Genomic DNA, 24,762 nt, shown 5'->3' with positions numbered 1-24,762 from the left:
ATTCTGGGAAATGCAACCAAAAAGTGAAGTGACTCTTTTTCTAGGAGCGTTTGTAAATAGTGACATTAAAGAACAGCAGTTGAATAGGAGGGTGACTGGACACTCTTCAAGGACATCTCAAAAGGTTGAATTCATCCTTGTTTATTTATTCACCAAACACAGAAAGCTTTATCACTTAACTCTTTTAGCCCACATTGCTACAAAAGACGAGCAGAGAGATGGACTGCATGTAAACTGGTCCATGTATGTACACAGCTGAACATTTTTTTGTCAATTCATTTTTCAGTTTTCATTTCTAGGGTAGACCAAAAAAAAGAAAGTGAAATATCCCCTACTCGTTCTCCCAGAACCAACCACTCAATTAACACCAACTCCTGGATCTATTGGTAAGAGGAAATCTTTTACAAAATGCTGTTGGTGTTTATCTTAATAACTCAAGGGGTTTGTTTGATTTAACCCAGGTCATTGCTTCCCCTTTTCAAGGTGGAGTTACATTTTTCAGCTCCTCCTCGAAAGCAGCCAGAATTACACATAGCGTTGCAGGTGAGATCTCATCAGTGCTTGTACAACGGCGTTCATGACTCCTTGCCTTGGCCAGAGACACCTTTCAGGATCAGGCTTGTCTTTCTAAACGCAACAACACCAACTAGCATAATTAAAATAATTTTAATATATTTTTTAATTTAATCTACATATTTATAAAATATGTTTTGTCATAAATAAAATATAAAAATAGGTTATTAATATTATATATAATTTTACTATGTGATAAAATATTATATATAATAAAATGAATATTAAACATTAAAAAGGTTAATATTATCCCAGGTTATTCTCCTCCTTTATGGTTTTCAAGAATTATCTTCCAGCTTGTAGAGGACATTCATGTCGTTGGTATCAAGGTGCCTAAGCATGCAGTCCATGGTAGGTAGTTTCATGCCACATCTTTCGCTCCTCAAATTCATCATTTCTTTCTCTGTGCGATATTCTGACCCACATAGTTATTGCTGATGCTTCCTCGCTAACATTTTCACATTCCAATATTTTTATTCAGTCATTACAAAAAAGTTGTCCCATGAGGAACTTAAATACTAACTTTACTCCAGCTCAGTGCTTGACCTTGGACGGTACTACCTACTTATATGCCCATAAATTGCTTGTGTACCTATGTGTACCTACTTCACCTTTTTTTTTTTTTTTTCCCTAGTAAATTTGATCTTTTCCAGTTGAGCTGACGGTTTACATTATGGCAGTGTCAAGTGTTCAATTAAAATTCACCTAGATCATACTCCACTATATTTCCCTTGCCTAGACATCGGTTATTTCATTAAAGAACTATCAGTTTAATCTAGTGTGAACTACTTACGGTAAAACCTCATCTAATTATATCCCAGGTTGCATTTACTTCTCTTATCTGTAATTACTTCTCCTTCAGAATTTGTTCTAAAGCTGTGAATATTATTAAGGTCAAACTATCAGTTCTGTAAGATTGCTTTTTCCTCTGTTCTCAAACAAAAAATCTTTTATTTCCTATTCTCTAGTCATACGGTTCCACACCCAACTTGACAAATCTATTTAAAATACTTGCTTACGGATATGTAATTTTAGATGTGCTTTTGGAATTCTGGGATAAAGATTAGTCATTTCCCCTGACAGAGGCATATTAAATTCTTTAATTCTTGGCTTTAAATGTGGTATTTTCCCTGTCCTCATTCCCATTATCCATCCTCTTTTACCCTTGTGTTCAATACTGCTGTAAATGAAGTAATTCATTTCGGGGATGTAATTTAAGACTACCTAATTTCTGTTCCATCCACACAATGCAACACTTCTGACACTCCTTTCCTTGTTCTGTATTTTGCCACACATGTATCTCAGGATGTTTTTGCTACTTATTTTGCAAATTCTCATCATTTCATACCTAAGATGCAATGTTATATAGGATATAACTTAATTTCTACTCCTTATAGGCCCTTTTCCCAGAATCAGAAACTCACTGTGAGATGATTATTTATCTAGTCAGGCCTAGAGGCTCCCCCCTGTAATTTTTGCCTGTTTGGGATGTAACTTCTAAATAATTTTTACATCTCTGATTTAAACAAGCAAAGCTTTCCCCCCTTTCTTCCATATTAAGTCCATTTAAGGCTCTCAAGCACAGCTGACCTTATTAACTAATTTTGTGAATCTTAAGTATAGCTGACCTTATTAAACTAATTCTGTGACTCTTAAGTATAGCTGACCTTATTAAACTGATCTTGTGATTCTTGCCCTTCTGAAATAAAACCTTCTTTATTACCTCAACTTTTAGCTTAAGCACATTCACTTTTCAATAGCTAGCTCTTCCAAAATATATTCATGACTTATCACAGATGAGTCTAGCACATCACCGCTCCTCACAGTTCAGCTAGGGCTTGATCAACCAACTGGGCGCCAGAGGGAAAAAGCATCACATCCAGTTACGCCCCAAAAGGGGTTCTGCCTGGACCTCGGGCGCATTCCTGTGGGGACCAGTAATCGCCTAGGCATGGTTTGTGCTTTTACCCTGGTATCCTCCTGTGCCGATATTCTCAGGGCCCCCGTTGTCGTTCTCTGATTGTGCTTTCAGGGGCCCCACCGCCAGCTTCTGGCAGCCAGGTAGGGCATCTGCAGGCTCACACAGGGCTCCCTGCGGGCCAGCAAACCCCAGAGAGGTTTGCAAGTGACACTAGAGCTATCTCAGCAGAAAGACCTGCCCGAACAGCCTTGGATTTACCACGCACAAACAGATCATCCACACAGCGGGTTTGCCATATCCATGGATGTCAGGGAAACAGCTCACGTACTGTGCGCTGATTCGTGCTCATGCAGCTGCCATTTGCCTGGATTACATATCCAAAAACCTCAGGCTCATGGCCAAAGCCCTCAAAAGAGGGACACATCTGGGGAAAATCTGACATATTTCAGGTCCAGGCATGTGGGCTGTGTGTGGATCTGAGGCAGACTCATGAAATACCAAAAGCTTGGATAGAGAACGCATCTGATCTAAATTCTGTACTTAAAAGTGGGGGCCGGGGGGAGGAAAAAAACCAAACCCAAAACTCCTCCTATTGTGAAGACAGGGCTATGTCTGGAAAACATAAACCCAGCTGAGAACTGTGGGAATACAGCAAATATCCTGAAAAAGGGCTGATACATTAGAGGAAGGAAACTGTGATGCTATCAGAGCACTCTGCCAAAGTGCATGTCTGATGCCTGCTAGACATTTAGCAGACCTGCCAGGAGATGATGGCGGTGGGGCCAAAACTGAGGAACAAGTGTGCTACCATGCAGGGAACTGAACTCCTCTTTGTCTCTCCTGACACCTTTTCCAAATCAAGGCTGGCCTGGTAAAGCACTGCTTAAACATGAACAACTTCATCAAAGGATGGTACAACTCCCCTACCTTTCGAAGCATCACTTTTAGGGGAGCAGGATTCCACTGGACTAGTCAGCAAAAGATGACGCTAGCATAGAAAGGAGGGGACTGAGTTTCCTCTTGATCTTGGTAATCCCCAAAGTCACCTTTTCTTCTCCTACGCAGCTGAGAAAGTCTGTCAAGTCAGCTTTTATTTTAACTTTCACCATTTTAAAGATAATTTTAAAGTACACATTGGTTCTCTCAGATCTGACTACGGGCCATTATGTGGGCAAGCTGAGACGTTTCTAACATTTATTTCAGCACTATTTTCCTACAAGGGTATTCAAAAGGAATGTACCAGTTTCTTATCATTTGGAATTCTTATCATCTTGGTAATGTGTTTAACAGCTCGATCTGCTTTCACAGCCTCTCTTACATCTTGGCAGCTACTGCTGAAAATCCACCCTGTAGTTAAGGCCCTGTCTCCTGCTGCTAATTAGAGATTGGCATTTCACAAGGACAAAACATTTCATTGCCCACTACTGAGTAATCCCTCAAATATTTATGTTCTGTTACTATTCCTAACAGAACCATCTATAACTGCAGCTCTCCTTCCCCATGATCCCAATAAACTGGTACGGAATTACTGTACAAATGTACAAGAGAGACTTTATTAAAGGAGAAAGAAGAAAGATTTCATTTCAGTGTCGATTTAAAGACTTAAAAAGACCAGTACTACACATAGACCTAAAGAAAAAAGGCTTTACAATTAACTTCAGAAGCTTCCAAAATTACAGATTTACTTTTTAACACATAGAGAAGCTTACATCAGATATAACAAAGGTGAAATGAAAAGTTTAACCGTATCAGGGCAGGCTATAAGATCACCTAGGCCAATATCTTGTTTCCAGCAATGTCAAGTGCAGAGACACAAGGAAAGAATACAACAGGGCAACTGCAGAACACGCTTAACGCTGCTACTGCCCCAGCCACTGGCAGAAGCGTTTGCACCAATTTAGCGTTACCTTACAAAGCCTTCATCAGGAGATTCTGGCTTATAAATTTTTGATTGAAAAATGTTACTTCGTTAACATTGGAGCTGTTTAGGAAGCTTGAACAGTTTGACCCTTTGGTGTTTTTCACAGGTAAGACACTATTGTACCATCAGTTTGCCCTACGTAAGAGTTAACTTAAGATGAAAGAATCTGTTAACACTAACTTAAAGAAAACCATCATAAAAGACAGGTTTCTTAGGATGGGTCTAAATTTTCCACCTACAAATACATCAAAGGTGGTAAAGGACATTACAGAGGGAGAGTCAAAAATCCTTATGGGAAGAGTATTACCCAAGAAGTGGCAAAGCATTTACCAAATAAGTAGATGTTCCCATAAGATATTTACCTCATCAGCAAGAACACAATGTTAATTAACCTGCTTGAGGGCAGGCGAGAAAGCAAAAAGGTTTTTAAACTAAGGATACAAATCCCTAGCGTCTTGAAATATTTGAAAAAAGTTACTGACTTACAGAGGAAAACACATTAGGTGTCCACTCATTTTCTAGCTGATGAAGGATGCGCATTTTCAACTTGGTCACTCTGGATGGAATGACTGGCAAAATTCAGGACATGGCAATTGCAGAGAAGTTCAAGCTATTTAAGGCACCAACAGGATAGTCTCCTGCTATGTAACTGGCCTTCCTGAAATAAACAGGCGCTACCAGGCACAAGCAAATTAAGAACAAGCTCCCATCCTACCCTCTGCCATTAACCCTGTTAGTAGTCACAATTAAAAACACTTTTCTACCTTCTTTGGATGTGATCACCAATTTAGTACTCAGGAGCCCTCCAGGAAGACACATTTCGTAAGAAGCTTGAGGAGCCTGTGCAAAAGCCCACATTCTCATTTCTCCTCCTATGTACAAAACTTCATTCCTTTAGCGTATTAAAGAAGGAATTACTTGTGAAAAAGAGCTATGGACACTTCTAAACAAGTCTTGAGCACTTCCTCCAGCTACCACTGTCATCTCTGTTCTTGTGATTTGAAACAGGCCCTTTTTAATTTCACAAATACAAACTGACTATTTGGGTGGTATTTGCGCATAATGTCAGTAACTGTTGGCTACCGAGGATTTCCCCAGTTGGCTGGTTTTCTCAAAAAAAATTTTACTAATTTTCTAAACATTTTATTGTGACTGTTTGAATTCAGAATTTTTTTCTTCTGAATAGCACTGGAAAACTTTGCTTAAGAATACCTTTGTTTAGAGCAAAGGCTGCTTACATAAAATTAAACTTGAAATAAAGCCATTTTGACTGAAGCTTGGTTTTATGTTCCTGAGAAATCTTAAGTTTCCCAAGATTCTGTATTATGAGGATTTTGTGCTTGCTGGAAAACCCCTAGTCATAAAACTTCACCCAGATACAGCTGTACATTTACTAACTGTTTCATACAGGGAAAGAGAAGCCATAACGAAGTAGCTTTCCTTTGTATCTGTAAAGAAAGGAAGCCAGCTGATCAGCAAGTAACGAGTTTAGCCTACTGATGCCCAAGTTCAGTATAAAACTCCAATTTAAATTCATAAGAGTGTCCAGTCCTTCACATTACATATGTGTTAGAGGCTGAAAGACTAATCCTCGCTGACACCAGTTACTAGTATCCATTTTTTAAACATCAGGTAAGATGCTTTCCTCTCTATGGGCTACTAGTAGTTTAAAGTACACAGGACAGCATGTGTTTTAAACATTACAAAAAATTAAACCTTCGGTCAAAGAGTTCATTTTGTACAGTTGCAAGCAATTCAAGTATGTCCTTAACATTTTAACATCACTAAGGGGTTCTTTCAGGTAAAAGTCAGGATAGCCCTGGTCCACCAAACCAAAAAAGGCCTCTTTTTCATAGTAAAAGATCAGTCTGGTTTTTTTCAGGAAACAAATGAAAGTTACATGATCTGAGCAAAACTTCATAGAGTAATATTAACGAAGATTTTTACCTCAAAAGAAATACAGACAAAATGAGAGTTCTATTCAGGAGCCTTTAATTTTTATTATTTCTTTTAACAGGCTTAAAATATGCAAATGAACAAAAAGTATGTGGCTATTATAAATAAGAAACCAGATAAGCTTACACAGTAACACTACAAACACCCCAGTGGGGAAAGAATGCAGTATTAACAGCAACTATAAGCCATCATCAAGCAAACTTGCCTACTCTAGGCAAAACCATCCATCCATCAAATGTACGACTGCCATTGACAGAAGGATTCTAGTCTGGTACAACTCACCCTACTGATAAGGTTCCTCTTCAGAAGAGACACCTTTATTTCAACTGTGCGTGCACAAGGCTCCTCACCCTGCTTACAGTTAAAAATAAATACTTTATTTGTGTACAGTGCTCTTCAACAGAGGTCTCAACGTCACTAACCATTTCTTACAACACACTCCTGCGAGGTAGGTATATCATCATCACCATTTTACAAATGGAAAAGAGATTTGCCCAGAGTCTCACAGCTATTTAGTACCAGAGCCAGGAACACACCCCCTGCTCTGTACCAAATGTTTTCCACTAGGCAATGCTCATTCTTAGGTTATACTATTGCATTCAAAAAAAGTTATTTTAAGACAACATGTATGTTTAATATTACAATATAGCATTTTTTTTTAAAAAAAGAATACAGTACAGCTCATCTTTGAGGTACCATTCCTCTCGTCTCCCCAACTTTTTTACCTGGAGATAACCAAAATAATTATGACTAATGAAAAGAAGTTTTTAAAAATATGCACTATAGAGGCAGATATGCAAGTGACTGGAAGCATTCTGTTTCTGTTCATAAAGAACATTTGTGTTATTTCTCTAGTGCCAACTTATACTGGGTACAAGGCCCATGCAAATCATGTTATTTTAAGATGATAAGCAGCTGCATGTCTTCATCTTTTGTGGTTTAGTGTCAGTAACTCCAGTCAATCCCAGTAATTACTACAGATACCTTTCCCAAGCTTAGCATAACAGTGATTTTAAACCCACTGCCCTTACAAAGACTCTTAAAACATTTTTTGAGCTACACATTCAGCTCCTACATCCACTAAGTGAGAGTCTTGATTAAGACAAACACATGTGACTTCAGGTTTTAACAAATTTCCATTTTCAAGTTTTATAACAAAGTGACTAACTCCTGTGTTGGGACTGACAGAAGACAACTGAGACTTTGTTAAATTTGTTGGTAAAGTACAGTTGAGATCCGAAACAAAATAACCAAGCCAGTTCCTCATGTAGGCTCCATGACTCACCACTAATATATTGGCATCTAATATTTTAGAGGCTCCACCGTTATCAGAGCTATGTTCTGCTTCACTGCAGTGGTCTGTCCAAGGGAAAACTAACTGTTCTTCAGATGTTCCTGAGCTTCTGCTGGCAGCACCATGCGTGTCTTGCTCCTTCTGTTCCAATTCAACCACTAGCTGACACAGAAATTCAAAAAAATCCCTTGCACGTTCTCTTACCTAAAGAGAAGGGGCAGAAGAGTACATTGTGAAGAATGCAAGAGACTTCAGCTTTTAGAAGTCTGAGATACAATTACTTCAGTTAAACGACAAATGCTTATCACAGGCACGTCTCAGAAATCAATGGTAAGTTACTGAATGCTGTAAAAACTTCTCTGCCCTCCAAAGCCAAGGTTGAGAGCAACTGCCTTGTCCTTCTGCAAATGACAGCTTCATGAGGAGTCAATCTCAAAAACAGTATTTTAATTCTAAAGAGATTCCCCACTTGGCAGCCACTATAATCAGGTCAAGTAGTGTTTTTAGCTTGGAAAACAACTACCTTCAGTTGAGCTAAGCTGCCAGTAAGATGTTCCTAAGTACACAACAGCTGTATCTGCACTGATAAAATGGCCTAGAAAGTAGGGCACAAATAAATAAATACCATACTTCATCCAGTGTTTCTCCTCCAGAAGGCGTGAATGAAGGACACTGCTCTCCAGCAGCCTTTGCCATAGCCTTGAGGTCAGTCAAAGGCCTTCCTTCTGCAACACCGTATTTCTGTGAGAGGCAAGTCATGAAGAGCATGTTTAGCAAGACGTATCAAGTCTCCAGTACCACTTCCAACGCGAGCATCTCCTAACAGCTTTGTTTTCTTGGATTCTCATGTATAATGCGCAGGCTTAACTACCTTTTAAATTTTATCCCAATACTGGGGGAGAAGGTATCTTTGTATCTGCTGTTTAAGTTTAACGTATATATATGAAGTGTATATATATATATCTGCTGGGTAGAGAAACGCCTTAAAAGCTACGTCTCATTAAAGTACCAACATTTAAAACACTACCTTCAGCCGCATCTTAGCTTTGAGATTTTTTTCCCCTCTACATTTTTGACACTCATTCTTAGCACACAAAATTAAAGTGTGTTTTTAAATGAGGTTACATTCCAAACACCTCTATATGTAGCTGTTCACACGAGGATAAACTCCATTTACTTTGCATTTGCAGAAAGACTACAGGGAATTAATTGTTGCAAGTAAGAAACAAGCATTTTCTCTACAGACCTTTGAAATCTCCATAGCAAAGGAGTCCATTTTAAAATCAGAATTTTTTAAAAAGACAAAAGAAAAACAAAAAACCCCAAAGGATGAAACACCACAAGTACCCTAACTATTAAAAATAAACAATAAGGCCACCTCCCACCTTTTCAGGACATACATTACTGCTGTGGACAGTGTTTTCAGAAAACAAGAACGGCAAAAAAGATCTTACAAACATATGCTAATGGACTCAGAGAACATGCAATTAACTTTCTTCAATGACACACTTACTCATACACAAGAAGGAGTAGTAAGAATCCATATATACCAGCTAGTTAGTCTGGATAATTAGAAGTCACATTATAAAACACAGTATTTATCATCTGTAATGTACATCCATCTTGTAAATTACTTGGATGTGCATTGTAATTTTTGATCTGGAAGATCTTTCCAAGGCAACTCTCCAACAATGGGAAAAGAGATTAATACTTCTCCCTCTAGAGATTAATACTTTACTACTGCTAACAGATGAAAAATATATTCAAGTGGAAAGCTTTAGTCTTCCTTGGAACATCCGAAGACAGTGAAAACGCTGCGGTTATGATGAGTATTTTGAGAAAGTATGAGCTGATACAATACTGTCAAACACTTGGTTACACACATTCCAGAAACCCAGATGTTGATGACTAGGATATAGACACATACTCATTACTGAAGCTTTCTGACTTCTATGTCACTATCCACTTGCTGTGGATATGCAATTAGATGCCATAATCATTATTATGGTTTTCAGAATGCACCGAAACACATTTACTTCAGCTTCTCAATCCCCTTCTCTAAAGCAAAATACTGACAGTTTTGGAATACTAAGAAAGAAATGAAGAAATAAGTGCTCTGAAGCTGCTGAAAATTAAATTCTAATCTTAAAGATTTTTCCAGACAGATTCTCTCATGAAAGGCATGAGAGAATAAAACTTGCTGAATAGGGTCAATGATATAAGTTCTTTTAAAGGACATTACTACTTTTCATGCAATTCAAACTTAATTCCAGTTATCCAGAGCAGTTTACAACCTGTGGCCTGCAGACGCTGTATTGGCATTTCTATACTTCCATACAAACACCATGAAAGGCGGCGGGGGGGAAGTGTAACAGAGTGCTAAGATTATTCTTTCTAAAATTCTGTATCATGAACCGTAGCATTTTTCAAAAACATCAGATGGTAAAGCAATTGAAGAACTGGGAGGCATTTGACTTGCTGGTTTCAGGGTAAGAATTGGAATTTGACAGAGAAAGAAGATCCAGACAGGAAATGCTACAATCATGTTCTGCTCCATAAACAGTTATTTGCCTGCTGGCCATATGCCATCTGACTTGGGGTTTTGTAGCATTTCCTTAGTTAAAATTCAGCTGACACTCTAAGTAGAACACCTGAAGGGTGATTCGTATTAGCAGAAACAGCCAGCATCTGAGGTTTTTTTCTTATCAAGACATACTTAAAACAAGATGTACAATTATGCCTGTTACCAGGCAGAGAGGCTAATCAGGAAAGCAGATTGTATCATGCACAGCAGAAAGCTTTCCAGTATCTTTGTGCAAATTAAAAGGTATAAACAGCTAAAAAGCCAACATCACGTTGTGCCATCAGGCTAGAGAAGGAGTATCTTTAACTCTTGATATATGGGGTTAGAAAACAGAGCTAAGCTTTTTATTACATTTACGATAATTCCTTTTATATGTAAATATTACTTAAATCACTAAAGCATCACAGTTACAGCACTAATCACTAAATTCTGGCTTTGCTTCACAATTGTGTGAACAATTTATAGTACCTGATGTGAAGAGTTCAGTTTTCCGTGATTAAAACCACATCAAACAGTGCTCTCCATTGTTAAATTCACCACTCAACAGGCCGTGATATCCACGAGCAGTAAGTTACATTTTCAATTTTTCAATATCAAAACAAACTCTTCTGGCACTTACTCTTTCTCGAAGTCTTGCATCATACTTGATTTCCAAATCTCTGCAAAACTTATTTTTTCCTAGAATTGTGGCAGCAGTCTAAAAAGTGAATATACAGTTGCATCAATGACCTGTTTTCTCATGGGATAGCTAGACCATCCTACACCACCACAGCCAATGATTAGTAGTACCCAACAACCCAAAGGAAAAATATAAAAAGTTGTTCAGCTAGTAGTCTCTGTCAGAACTGGATATGTGGCCTGTGTCAGGCCACAAAAGATGCAATCCTCTGATAGTTCTTTCACAACTCAAAGTCCATTACAGCTGAAAACATTTAGCACCCACAAAAGGTGGGCAGCAAGACACGGCAGCAGCAGGATTTACCAGGATAAAACCCACATCTTCTCTTGAGTATACTGCCACTCACAAAGCAATCATGCTGACACATTCTTTACATGCAGTACATGAGTCAGACTCACAAGCAGTATGTTCCTAAAACCTGATCAGTTAATCTGATTGCAAAAAACATAGTATCTAACAAATGAAATTACCTTCTAGCAAGTGGCTACTTAATGCACCTCAGAAATCAAATACTCAAAGCAGTTAAAAGCCAGGAGGCTGGCAACATACTGAAGTGTCAGCCTTGACGTTACAAGGGAAAAATGCACTGGATGACACGCTTGGGGGAAAAAAAATCATCTAACTTACTGTATTCACCTGCCTTTTGGTAGGATGACCGAGAGAGAGAAAACCCAAAGGGCTTAGTTCACTTTTAACAATAGTCTGGATGTCTGGAGTTGTGTGCTATTTATCTTTTTTTCTTCCAAGGAAACATGATTTTGGTGGTGCAGGGTAGAGAAGACAACTATCAAGAGGAAATTCTGGTATCACTTTAGAAAACGTATTGCCTTATACAGGCTCTAGCATGTTGGCTATTATACACCTGTCTGGCTGCCACGGCCAGTAATGGGAACTAAAGGACAGCTAACCTGCAGCTGTTCTGATATGCACCAAAGCACAAAGACTGTACTGGATTCACAGACAGCTTTGACTGGTAATACCTGCTGGAAGTCTTGTGCAAATGTCCACATCAAATTGAACTGACATTCACAGAATTAATTTTGAAAAGGCTCATTGGATTCTGGCATACAATAAGCTGCCTTGTTGTATTAACAAGATTTTATGACCTATTTAATGTATTGCTTAGGAAAGGCTTTATGTTGCAACTTTAAATTTCTGCCACAGGGTAACGTCAAAATTCAGATAAAGTTGAATCAAATTCCTTGTATATACCAATAGCACAGTTAATTATATGATTATATCCTAAAATTACTCCAGGACTGGGATCTCGCTCACTACATGAAATAGACAACATTCACCTACTGAGCACTAGTTCATATTCTGAAGTGTAAATATTAAACGTGAAGTCTCATTTACCATGCTGAAACCAAAATACACTCTGAGGTTAACTTCCTCACCCCTCTCCTACACCATCTGTTACTAGAATATCAATATGCTTCAGAAACATCACTGAATCTTCACAATACCACAGTGAGAGCAGGGATATTAGCCCCATTTTATACATGGAAAAGAGACTCAAAAAGATTTTTCCTCCTCAGGGCCCAGCCTGTCCCAGTCCTGAACCTACCTTCACTACTGCAGAGCTCTTACCCCAACAGCATGAGCACCTCACAGTAGGCCTCACGTTCCCCTGCAGACTTTGGTGTTAGGCTTTGTTAACATTACAAGCCTTAGGGCATTGTGCTCTGTTCACACCGCATCCTGGTCTGCCCAACTAGTCTTTTTGTATTTTCACATTGCAGGTCTGCCTGCTCTCTTCTACGCTGCTACTTTCTGAAGCAAGTCTTGGACTCTCCCTCTCCTAGGCTTATTCTCTCAAACAGACTTCCCTGCAAAGCCTCTCTCCGCATTTCCTATACCTGCTCACTTTGCATCTCCTGTAGCTCTCTGAATTCCTCCCCAGCCAGTACAACTCTCTTTGCACACATCCCTGTTTTCTCGTTTCCTGCTCAGGCTTGAACACTGGAGCTGTCAGCCACGGGCAGTAGCCAGAGGACCACATACCACTCTCCTGGTTCCACTAACCAGTACACACCCTGCCTATAGCCGATGCAGGAGACCTTGCAAGGAAAACTAAACTTTACCACTAACAGCTTCTTTAAAAAACATTTTTTACTCTTTTGCAAGGGAACTTGTACATTCCTTTCATAGCTGAGCTATGAAGTGACAGCATAGTAAAGGACACTTCTTCATAGATTTGCAGCTGCCAGAAAAGGGAGTTCCAAGCAAATGGAAACCGCAGCTTTACACATCTTTGGAAAAGCTTCCACAAAGCTGGATAGCCTGTCAAACAAATGGCAAAACACATTTCCTTTATGCAAAGACCAAAATCGGGTCTGTCTTCTACATTATGAGTGCAAATGCTTCTCATGGAAAAAGCTGTCTTTAATACAAGGAAAAAAATTATCACCTTCTCTCTCAAGTGGCTGAGCATTCAAAAACAATTCCCCTAAGGCAGGCACATAGCACAGTCTTACGAACGTTATAAAGCACTATTAATGTTTTAAAATATAATCACTGCCACTTAAAGGCAGTTATGCATTTTACAAATATCCAGTGACTGCACTCCTCCTTCTCCGTCTCTCTGGTTTGTTTTCTAAGTTGTGCTGCTACAGTTTATGGGACCGTGCTGCAAAACTAATGGGCAATGTGATGATGAATATTTTAAGAAAAAAAAAAAAGGGGGGCGGGGTTTATGTTAGATTTTGTTGATCTGGTTTACAGCAAGGCTTCACAGACTTTTGTAGCAGGACAACAGAGCAAAAAGCAAGCAACCAGCAGGGCTATCACAAATCATTTAGTAGTTTCAATCACCTGAAGCCTACAGATCTCCTGAAATCACTGCATCAGTAACAGAAGAGAACTAAGGACAGGGCTCCCACAGGAGACACCACCTTCCTAGAATAGCTGATCTATGCCTCTACCTTTATAAGTTCTGTTTCCTTGATTTTTTTTTTAGTATTTTGTAATCTTGCACATGAAATCACATGTAATCCCACTCAGCAATTAACATTTTTTCCTCTTTAATTAACCCGTTAAAATAGTGCCTCAAGGAGTGCTATTATGTTCCTGCCAAAAAATCAGCCTCTCTGTACATTTAATAACCCTTATACTGGCTTTACAGCAGAACTTGATCTTGCCTATATTGGTCTGCATTCCTCAGAAAAATACAGCATACAGTCACAATGCATAAGACAGTACAGTAACGCGGCAGCCAGTTTGGTTTGTTTCTTCAAAGAAAAACGGACTTCAGTCTGTGTTACTTCTAAGTCCTGATTACTCCTTTAGCAAGAACGTACCCACACACCGAGTAACACCAAATACAGAAGAACACACTGCATGGCATCCTGCGAAGCAAGCTGGCCTTCACTGATTCCTAACTGAGCTGTTCGTACTAAAACATCCTTATTCATAGAGGCCTTGCTGAATTCTACACAACTCACACTTCAGTTCTAAAGTCTATCAAAATAGCCTTTGGCTCTCCATCACTGTATTATTTTTGCATCATCAACAGCAAATAAATGGCAAATTCTGAAGCTTGTATTTACATTCAGTTGCCTCTAGAAGAACTTGCCTGCTTTGCTCGGAGGAGGTCACTTGAAAAGACATGAGTAAACTTCACGTTACTGAGAAATAAACCAGCAGCATCTGCTTGTCTGAAGCCAGTTGCAGAGAGCGGCTCATCTACTCCTTGACCTACAAAATAAAAACCCCCATCAACATTAAGACATGCAAATTTTAGATCATTTAGCAACTAGACAAGCATAACAGCAATAAAGAATCTGCTCAGTCACAATAAAATGCTTCTCCTTCAGTAACACCATCCATTAGTAAAAGTAATCTTCCCTAAATTCAGTCACACAAATTGTATGAAAAAAGGAAGTACAGGCTAGGAAGACAGAAGGACCATTACTAATGATATTTATATTAATGTATGCATGTGACAAATATAAACATAAAACAAGAGACCTACATTTTCTAAACATGAGTAGTCATTTCAAATCACTTGTCCTTTTTAGAACGGTCACTGGTAGGCTTCCTGCAAGAGGTATCTCACAACTGAAACTCTATAAACAGATTTGCTGATTGTAAGGAAAAGGACAATACAATTGAGATAGTGTTGTTGATACTAAAATATGTATACCGGGGAAAAAAACGCACATCAGGAGACTCAAGTCCTGACAACTATGAAATGCCTGCTCCTCCCCATTCCCTAACATTGACAATGCCTTGAAGAAATGAGGCAACAAGAAGGGATTTTGCGTAATACGGAAAGCAGCACACACTCTTTGCCAAAGTCAGTTTCACAAGAATTTTACAGTTGATGTAAACACAATCTGTTGTGGTCTCTTTCCGCCCCATACTCCACCTTGCACACCAACACCAATGATCTTGCAGCTGCACAGCGTGCATGTTGATGGAATAAACCTAGCTGAAAAGCAGCAACCCTTCCAAAAATTGTTTTCAGCCAAAGGAGCCTGTGAAACTAGCTGGACACAGAGCTCTAGGACCAGCACTTTGGGAATCCAGCTTGCATGAAATGGGTGTCTCCCTGTCACAGCTCAATCTCCATGAGAACCAAGAACTGTGGCAGAGGAACAAACCTGTAACAAATTGCTATATCCACAATTGTATCACCTATTTTACTTTTGTAGGGAGTCAAAGCAGAGCGCGTGCAATTCTCATCAGACCCAGAACAACAACAAAAAGAATTTTCACCAACCAAATGCACAATCATTTATACACTTCCAGTAGCAAAAGACAGGTCAGCAGAGGTCCAGAACATGAGTTCTGAGCACCTCGTAATTCAGCCATGCGAGACCTCAGACCCCACCACGCTGCTATAGGTCTTACACCTCTCAAAACACAAGGCAGTGTTCACTTTCTACACTGGAGGGGGGAGAGGAGCCTATTGCATGCCATTTGACCCAGAGAGCTAGGAATTTCAAAGACATCATTGGGATTTTTAAGAACATAAAGCAGGGGAAGTTGCAAGAACTGTAAATTGCAACATCAAAAAATGTGTCTCCCTTACAGCACGCAGCATTGTATAAAGTTTACTTAATCAGAGTACAACCCCACTAGGTTCCTTGTAGCAGTGAGCCTCTGTTTTTCTACAACAGACATCCAAGCAGCTCAGTGCTTTAAGTTCTGGGTGCACAAGTCAATAGTCATTAAGAAGTCTGGTTCAAAAAGTTGTGTCTAAAGACTACCTTCCTAGAAAGAGCTGGGATTCAACAATTCGAGCATTTAAAAAGAACGTTACTCTTCATTCTTGCTTGCTTTACTGTAGACTTTTTTTGCAAGTGACAGATTACCTTAAGGCAACATCTTCCTTTACACATGATCTTGACCTGCTTCTGTGGCTCCTTACCAACTCCCATTGTACAAACGTGCACCTGGCTGGTTCTTCACCACAGCTGCAACTCTCACTTCTCATCTGAGCCCCAGAAGCCCTTTGTCCAGGCTTCATACTACTGAGATTTACTACAGTGCTAGGGGACACTTAGTAACAGGCACTGTGGTGCTGCTATCACTTTATTTGATTACAGGTGTGTCCTGGTTTCAGCTGAGATGGAGTTAATTATCCTCTTAGGAGCTAGTATGGTGCTGTGTTTTGGCTTTGATGTGAGACTTTTCAGTTCCTCAGGCCTTGTTAGCAAAAACACTGGAGGAGCACAAGGAATTGGGAAGGGACGCAGCCAGGTCTGCTGACCCGAACTAGCCAAAGAGGTATTCCATACCATGGGATGCCATGCCTGGTATATATAGCTGGGTGACTGGCTGGGCATCGGTCGGTGGGTGGTGAGCAGTTGTGTTGTGCACCACGTGTTCCTGTCTTCCTTTCCCTCTGGATGTTATTCTTTCCCTCTTCATTATAACTGTTGCTGTCATCATTGTTATTATTGTTCTTTCACTTTTATTTTATTCTATTCTATTCTTATCTCAACCCTCAAGTTTTACATTCCTTTCCAACTCTCATCCCTATCCCTCTGGGTGAGGGGGGAGTGAGCAAGCAGCTGCGTGGTACTTAATTACCAGCCAGGGTTAAATCACAACAAGGTAGCTTCCCCCCCATTTCAAAGAAGGAACTATTCTAATACTCCTGTTGATACCAGAAATGCATCACTGTTTGTTGATATTCTGTGGAGACCAACTCAGATAGTTCTGTAAAGCTATCAAGATAATGTCCTGGCTTACAAATAAAGTCTCTTATGGTTTACAGTATTATTCTGCAACACTATTTAACAGTTCAGCAGTTGGTTACAGGATTTTACATTTTGCAGGGAAGAATAATTTTCCATCTCTAACAAGCTAGCAGAATAACTGATACTGACCTTGCAGTATCTTGTCTTTGTTGTATCTTGTTTCTCCACTGAAAAAGAATATAAATTAAAAAAAAATTAACTTAAAACAATTTTACTGAACATTCAAAAACATTATTAATACCAACAGGAAACAGCTGACTGAATATGAAAAATGAGATAACAGCACAGCCTCTTTTCAAAAAAAAAAAAAAAGTATCTAAAGACTTTACAACAAAAAACTCAAAAAATTTTCAAGTAGCCAACCCCAACCATGCTGTCAATATTCACCACGACAAACCTGCCTGGAATAAAAGGATGGGAAATAATTTCTTAAATTTATCATAAATGCAGCATAATTTATCTATTACAATTACATCTCCATGCTGGAGAGGGTGAAGCTGCAGGAAGACTCTGGAGCCCTCTTAGGAAAAGCGTATGCTAGCCAACTGGACCTCTGTACTTTAAAGGGAAGCCAATTCAAGAGATTATCAAAGACAGCAGCAGAGCAGGCTGCACACCTTAAAGAAACAGAGCACAGAACTGTAGAAAAAGTGGTAGAATGGCCTTTAGGAACTAAAATATTCTACCTTGAAAACCATAACTGATGGCATGTATTTCAAGAGAAGAGCAACTAAAATCATATGCAGATTTACTTTGGAGGGAAAGATCTAACAACTAAACTTGACATGTACAAAGTTAAGCGTGCTGACTTTACTGAGACTCCTCACCTGACTCAAGTATCATGTGCTTAAGTTTTTGCAGCAATAAGGCCAAGTGTGCTGCTTCCTTATTATACAGAGGGCTATTAACACTGGTGTGCTGAAGCCCTCAAAATGAGCCCCCGATAGGTAACTGATGACAGAAGTCCAGTACTTTTAAGACAAACCACTGCATTTTAGTATGCTTTCAACTCTTTCCTGCACAGGGGGCAGCAATTTAATTCTTCAGGCTCACCACATGTCATGACAGCTACTTCCAGCCTCAAAAGGAAAATGCAGCAGGACGGATGGAGTCCACCCTGCTCGCCACGAGTTGGAGGTGAGGAAAGAGCAGTTTCCCAAGTTGCACTAAGATAGCACAGTGGATGCAAGCACAGTCTGACTGATGAACTCCTGTCCATTTCCTGATGAATGAACTGGGATCCTTCTGAAGTGTCTGCAAGAGTCCCACCTGAAGACTTCAACAAATTGTTTCTGGCTCCCATGTTTCCTAGCTGATGTGAAAGTTAGGCTGCAACTGCAGCACCAAGTCAGCAGATCCAGGTCTTTAAGGGAAGTCAATAGTAACTCTTTAACAGGAAGAAAATCAGACAGAACAGGGGGAAAAAACCCCACCAAAATAACCGTTCCCTGATACTTGATCAGTGCAACTGGAGCAAAGTGTTTTATGCTAAAGGAGAAAAAAAGTTTCTCTTTCATGAAAATTAAACAGTTAACTACTGTCAGCTGCAGGAGGCTGGAGCTACTTAGCCTAATTAACTACAAATCTTTGCCAATATCCCCTGCAGCTGGAAAAAAACCCTCACCCTAAGTCACAAATGCCAATTCTGTAATGTTTCACGGTAGAAATGTCAGACAACCATTCCTAAACGAGCTCTCTGCCCCACCAGAGAGCTTTTGGCAGAAAAACAGTCCTAGGAGCGAGCTCCCAAACAGCGCTTGCTGACGTTACGGATAACCCCACGCCACACCAGGGCCAAACCGTGCCGCTGTGGTTTGCGTTACCCGGTTAGCCGAAGCACACCGGGCTCACAGGCCTAGCAACACCCGAAGCACTAACCACACGGCCCCCGCGGGCCAAGCGTCCGGGCCCCGCCGCGGCCACCCCGCCGCCCCCGGGGCCGGGCCTGGAGCCTCGCGCCCCTCACGGCGCCCCGCCCGCCACCCCTGAGGGCGCCGCGCCGCGCCGCACGGACCGCCCGGGGGGGCGGAACTGCTGGCGTCACGGCACCGGCGCGGGGGGGGGGGGGAGGGGGGGGGGACGGCAGCGGGGAGGCCGGGAAAAAGCGCAAGGCCCGGCAGCGGCGGGCGCCGCGGTACTCACTGCCGGACGACGGTCAGCCCGAAGCGAACCATGGCGCGGCCTCACCGCCGCCGCCCGCCTCCTGCCCGCACTGCGGCGCCCCGCCGCCCCGCGCCCGCCGGTGACGTCATGGCCCCGCCCCGGCACGGAGGGGAGGGGGCAGGAGGGGGAGCGCCGCGGGCCCGCGCCGGCGGCAGCGCGTCCGTCCCGGGGCAGACCCCGCGCCGCCCCAAGACGCGGTTTGTGGCCGCAACCCCCCAACACGCAGCTTGTGGCCGCAAACCCGCGTTCTGCGGGAGCGCCCCAGAAACCTCCCGGCGCTCAGCGCCGCGCAGGGGCCGCGCATCGCTTCCCTACGGGGCTGGGGGCGCAGGCCTGGGGGTAAGGGGCTGCAGCTCTCTGTGGCTGCAGGTGCGGGCAGGGCGCCCGCCCGGCCTAGAAACTTGGGTATTTGTCACATTCTGTTTAAAAATTAAAGGCATGGTGTGTGCGGTGACGCATTTTCTAAGGTCTGGCGGCGACGCTGAGGGCAGGTCCTGTGGGGAGCAGCCGAAGGGGCCGGGGCTGTCGGGCCTGGAGCGGAGCTGAGGGGGGGCCTTGTGCCCCTTACCTAATGGGGGGATGCAGGCGGGGGGATGTCGTCTCTTCCTCCACATAACAAGTGACAGGGCATGAGGAGATGGCGTCAAGTTGCGCCAGGGGAGGTTTAGGTTGGATATCAGGAGATGCTTTTTCACTGAAAGGGTGGTCAAGCACTGGGACAGGCTGCCCAGGGAGGGGGTTGAGTCACCATCCCTGGAGGTGTCGATACGTGGCCCCTGGGTACATGGTTTAGTGAGACTGGGCAGCGTTAGGCTAACGGTTGGGCTTGATTTTACACGTCTTTTCAAGCCTAAATAATTCTGTGTTCTTCCTTTACCATTGTGATCTGATGGCTTTCACCTTAAAACTGCAGTTTTCTCATCATCTCACGATTCTGGGAGCACAGTGTTGAGTAAGTTTACCACATCGCAGAAGACGTAATATTTGAGGATGTTCAGTCTTGTTATGTCAACTAAATTCAGAACATGCATTCCTAACAGGACTCTGTTCAGAGTAGTATCATTAGTTGGATCAATTACACTAATTACAAGTCAATTAAAAGTCTTGGAAGCCAAATCCCTCGAGTAATCGTTGGCGAAGATGGGAGCCCTTCCAAAGCAACCATTTCAGACCAGCAGTTTACAGGCAAAGCACGCAGTGCACGAGGCATCCGCAACACCGGCATCCACAGCCCGCTGGGGCCATGCTGGTCATGTGCTGCAGAAGTCCAGAGCCTCCATGTATTTTCTGAAAAATGGGACAGATTGTCATCATCTTCAGGTCCTATTTACCAAAATCATTTCAGCTCCTGGGGTCTAAATGGGAGATTGGTGGAATACAATTTTGGGATCCATATGGGTGAGCTTTGTATTAAGGCTGTTGCAGATTGATTTGTTGGGCAGAGGCTACTTCTGCTCCACAGCCACCATCATACTTGGGGAAATTGAGGAATTAGGGAAGTTGGGGGGCAAGAGAAAAGCAAACCTACCACCTGCAGACTCTCTGTATCACAGTGATGTTTTCAAACTCAGGAGTAAAGCTGACATCTTGGCTAGATACAGTAAGTCAGCTCTCCTCTTTTGCCTGGCAGTGTTCTTTGTGGACCAGCTGACAGCATCTGTGGGAAGATACAAGACATCTGCATTTACTAGTTGACAGTCTTGTTGCCTATGCATTATTTGCTGGGTGAGTAAGGGGATTCTTCCTTCAGTTGGCAGGATTTGACATTCAGACTCTCACTTTCCCTAGTAAGAGTGAAAAGGCAAAGAAAAAAAAAAAAGTCTTACAAAAGTAGAAATTTACTTGGCTGTTCCTTCCACACTTCCTGTTTTTGAAGACTCATGAAAAAGCACGTGTACATTTCAGCTAACTGCAAGGATACAGCATAGAAGATGTTTTCCTGAACGCAAAAATAATACAACGTTCACCTCAGGGAAGGTCCTGCTGGCCAGAAATACTACGGATTCAAAATGGTTGATATTTTAGGAAATTAACCATAAATATTTGGTCAAATCATCACTGTGTTATTGATGTAGAAAACTATAAGTAATACATATTTTGTGGTTGCAAAAAGCAAGGAAAGAAATGGGAACGTTACTTAGGGGTGAACAAAAACACCCAAGGAGCTGTAATAGCACACAGAAACTGAGAAAGTAGCATTTAAAATTAAAAATTTAATTGTTTTGCTAATGGTGATTTCTAATAGACAATGAGAGCAATGACCCAATTGCAATTATTAAATAATAGCTTTGTGAAAGTACTGCTGGTAAAATGGACAAAGTAACAGAAGAAGTGACTGCAAATCATCCTTTTGCCCTCAAAAAGCTGAAGTTTTATGGCTTACAGACAATCTGCTTAACCAAAATATTAGTTGGTCCGATAGCTGAATGTATTTCCTTTAGGATTTAACAACCGTGTGGAATAAATGCTATCTAAAAATTAGAGAAATTCTGGGTTGCCCAGAGATCTGGTTAGGCTGCAACTTAGACCTAACTTTGAAACTGATTTGTGCTTTAACACCAAACATATTCTAAATGAAGACTAAAACAGAATTTGTTTCATTAGATAGCAGTTTAAAACATGCAAAATTAGATATTTAATGCCACAGTGGGCCTGATTAATTCCCTTTTTATCTTCCTTTGGCAGTGTGGCATAACCTGCAGTGCCTCTCCACAGATTTCAGAACTGACATTTTCAAAGGGTGAGACTAGTGACATGTCTAGCCTCTAAACGGGCCAGTGCCAAATGACTCAGCTCTGACCTATTTCTATTGTATCACCATTAAAAACAACTATGTTTTTCTATGATGATAAAGACCCCAGCTGTGTTTCAAGCATGTTTTAGAAAGACAAGAAACAAATATGAGCCAACACTGTTAGCATCTATATTCCAATAAGTGCCTGTTTTGATACAGGTCCCTTTGCAAAACTGGTAACCCTTCAGGAAAAGTTTTAAAGAGACTTTGAAATTTGGGTTTGTGAGGAAAATGGCTCAAAAGGCTTGCAGCTTCTGACTTACAGCCTTGTGGTTTGCCTACTAGATCATGTTTCCTTTTTCCATTGTTTAGGCCTCTTATCTTTGCTCCTGTCTTCATCTTCATAGCATGTGCACAGTTTTTTCCTGAGCATTAACATTCTTATTTTTCATTTATTCCTCCTCAGTAATTTCCCTGATCTGCTGTAGCACATTATGCCAGTCGGTGTTCATGAGCCTGTTTTGTAAATTGACCTGCTGAAACCAAGTGTTTATAAAGCACAACTACTCACATGAGCACAGAAGCTCATCAGATGAGGAATAATATTTTGAGGAAGTCATCTTAGGAAGAAAAGCTTTTGTCGAGCTGGAAATTAAACATTTCTGAATGAGAAAATTCTAATACAAATTTTAAATTTGAATGATGTTGACTATCTAGTAAAGTCATTATCATATGGATCGCGTATCACTAACATCAGACAGTATCACCAATCCAGGGCAAGTTATCTAGTCTCCATGAAACTTCCAAGTTGGCAATTAGGAACACAAGACTGAAACTATCAGCTGGGCTGTGTTCCCTGCAGCCCCGCTTGTCATTTGGGATCCGATCTTGGTTCCTGCTCTGACAAGTGTGCTAGCCCAGCAGAAACCTAGGCTGAATTTCTTCGGTTTTTTCCTCACCCAGTCCTCTCCCTGTGTAATATGCCTCTAAAGAACATGCTGGCATGAAGAAATTCATAACTTGGTCAAAACTTAGCACAGATATTGTGCTGTGGACAGTTCTCGAATTGGACGGGCTGCAGAACCAGTTGTGCGATACCTTTGTGGCACCTACATCAACTGGAAAAGTAACTTTGGGAAAATGTTTCATTATTTTTAAGATGGCTTTCAGCATGATACACCAGCCGCAAACGGGGAGCAGAGCCAGCCCCTTGTGACGGTCCAGCTGAACAGAAAACTTTCCATGCTCCTGCGACAGCGCTGCAGACCCATTGCCCAAACCCCCAAGTGTAAAAGTTCAGGTGATGGCTGCAGGCTTTCTGGTTGATGAAGGCGTTCAGGTGAGCTGTCAGAGAAGCGAGAAGGTTCAGTTAAACATCTTACTTTTCAGAAGGTTTCGGAAAGCCCGGGCAGCTCCTGGAGGGGCTCCGGGAATAGCTGCCGCTGTAGGAGTTACGTTACCGTCATCTAGCGGCCCTCCTGCAGCCTGCACCCTCGGGTTTTACACTCCGCTTCTAGTTCCCATTCAACAAGCTTTGCATTTCTCTTCGATTACATATGTAAGTCTTTTGCTCTGGTGCTGCTAGCCATCAAGGAGAATCACATCCAAATTTTATTTCATTTCTGTTGCAAAGTTCTATAACGTTAGGCCAGGCTTTAATAGCTAAACTTGGGAAACTAAGTAACACCACTCCAGAAACATCAATACTTTGTCGTCTGTAAGAAGCAAATCCAAAGAAATTGAAACAAAAAACTTCTTGGAGAAGTAAAGACGTTTAACTTGAGGAAGCTGGGAAAAGTTGAGAGAAAGTTTTGTTTGGGTGTGCTGGGTAACAATCTTGAATTCGTTCCTCATCCTCCGGCTGGTTATGTCCCACTCACGGTTTTGTTAAAGTTCTGAAAACCCTAGTCATCAGAAAGGTCAGTCTATTGCTCTTCAGGGATGCTTGCTAGTCTCCTGCCAGACAAACCAGGGTTTTTGCTCTAAGAAGCATTACCAAGTAATCTGAGCAGCCACAATCCCAAACGTGGCCAGTCTGCTGACCTTTCTCTCTCTCCTTCACCGCTCTGCCCTAATTCTTCTTGTAGTTTCTGCACGTTACATTTTGGAAGAGCTCAAATAACATCCCAGTTTATTTTTAGAGAAAACTCAATACCAAGACAGAGCTATCACTGCATCATTTTCACAGGACAGACATTTAAGGAGACAGAGATTCCACCCCCCCACCCCAACCCTTTTTTTCCCCTCTTTGCCTCAGCTCCTTTCTCTCTCTTCAGCAGGTTGCAGCAACACTCAGAGCAGACCCTCATACCAGGCATATTGCATACAGACCTCATACCTAAGTGTAAATACCTCAGCTTTACTCACCTTAATTTGTAAGCCTGATAGGTCTCGATTTAGTGTATGTGCTGCGCATGGATGCCCTTCCCCACAGTGCACCTGAAGCCCAGCTGAGCCCTGGCCTGAAGTTCTTCCTGACAAGTGTCTGTACTAAGACCCCCACAATTTTCACTGTTCTCTCCTGGCAGCATCAGCGGTAACATCAGCTGCCACGTGCTCTTTTTGGTTTAAAAGTATTGTGGTACCTGTGCCCCTGTGGCTGCACACAGTTGAAATGCAAATCACCTTTGAGAACCCTGTTAAAGATACCATTTTATTAAGAAAAATGAAAGTGTGGGGGGTTTTTTTGTTAATATTTCAAGGAGGTACAAAGTAAATGTGGTACAGC

The 24,762-nt window shown here is 41.5% G+C and overlaps 1 protein-coding gene and 1 long non-coding RNA gene across 3 annotated transcripts; both read right to left on the bottom strand.

Annotated features, from left to right (window-relative positions):
- Positions 1-6,390: 6,390 nt before the first annotated feature.
- Positions 6,391-19,396, bottom strand: TIGAR (TP53 induced glycolysis regulatory phosphatase). 2 transcript variants are annotated; one of them, XM_055807790.1, is made up of 6 exons: positions 19,280-19,396; positions 17,267-17,304; positions 14,503-14,624; positions 10,869-10,946; positions 8,296-8,406; positions 6,391-7,869 (listed from the first exon to the last, which is right to left on the bottom strand). In XM_055807790.1, the coding sequence occupies exons 1-6, from the start codon at positions 19,309-19,311 to the stop codon at positions 7,411-7,413; spliced, it is 840 nt and encodes a 279-aa protein (XP_055663765.1). In that variant the 5' UTR covers positions 19,312-19,396; the 3' UTR covers positions 6,391-7,410. The 2 variants fall into 2 exon arrangements, with proteins under 2 accessions (XP_055663765.1, XP_055663766.1); XM_055807791.1 differs by lacking the exon at positions 10,869-10,946.
- A 902-nt stretch (positions 19,397-20,298) lies between these two features.
- On the bottom strand, positions 20,299-24,513 carry LOC129784726 (uncharacterized). The gene is made up of 3 exons (XR_008747744.1): positions 24,402-24,513; positions 20,829-20,957; positions 20,299-20,587 (listed from the first exon to the last, which is right to left on the bottom strand). It is a non-coding gene; the product is annotated as an uncharacterized LOC129784726 (long non-coding RNA).
- Positions 24,514-24,762: the final 249 nt, after the last annotated feature.

The sequence above is a fragment of the Falco peregrinus genome, chromosome 6 (assembly GCF_023634155.1).
Source record: "Falco peregrinus isolate bFalPer1 chromosome 6, bFalPer1.pri, whole genome shotgun sequence".
NCBI classification, from domain to species: domain Eukaryota; kingdom Metazoa; phylum Chordata; class Aves; order Falconiformes; family Falconidae; genus Falco; species Falco peregrinus.
This window is presented reverse-complemented; position numbering and strand designations above follow the sequence as displayed.

Bases quoted from the DNA above. Each gene is read 5' to 3' on its own strand.
- TIGAR (XM_055807790.1), bottom strand. From the start codon at position 19,311: ATGGTTCGCTTCGGGCTGACCGTCGTCCGGCA. The intron at 14,625-17,266 runs GTCAGTATCAGT...TTTATTTTGTAG, and splicing joins CAAAGACAAGATACTGCAAG to GTCAAGGAGTAGATGAGCCG. The intron at 10,947-14,502 runs GCAAGTTCTTCT...TTCACTTTTTAG, and splicing joins ACCTCCTCCGAGCAAAGCAG to ACTGCTGCCACAATTCTAGG.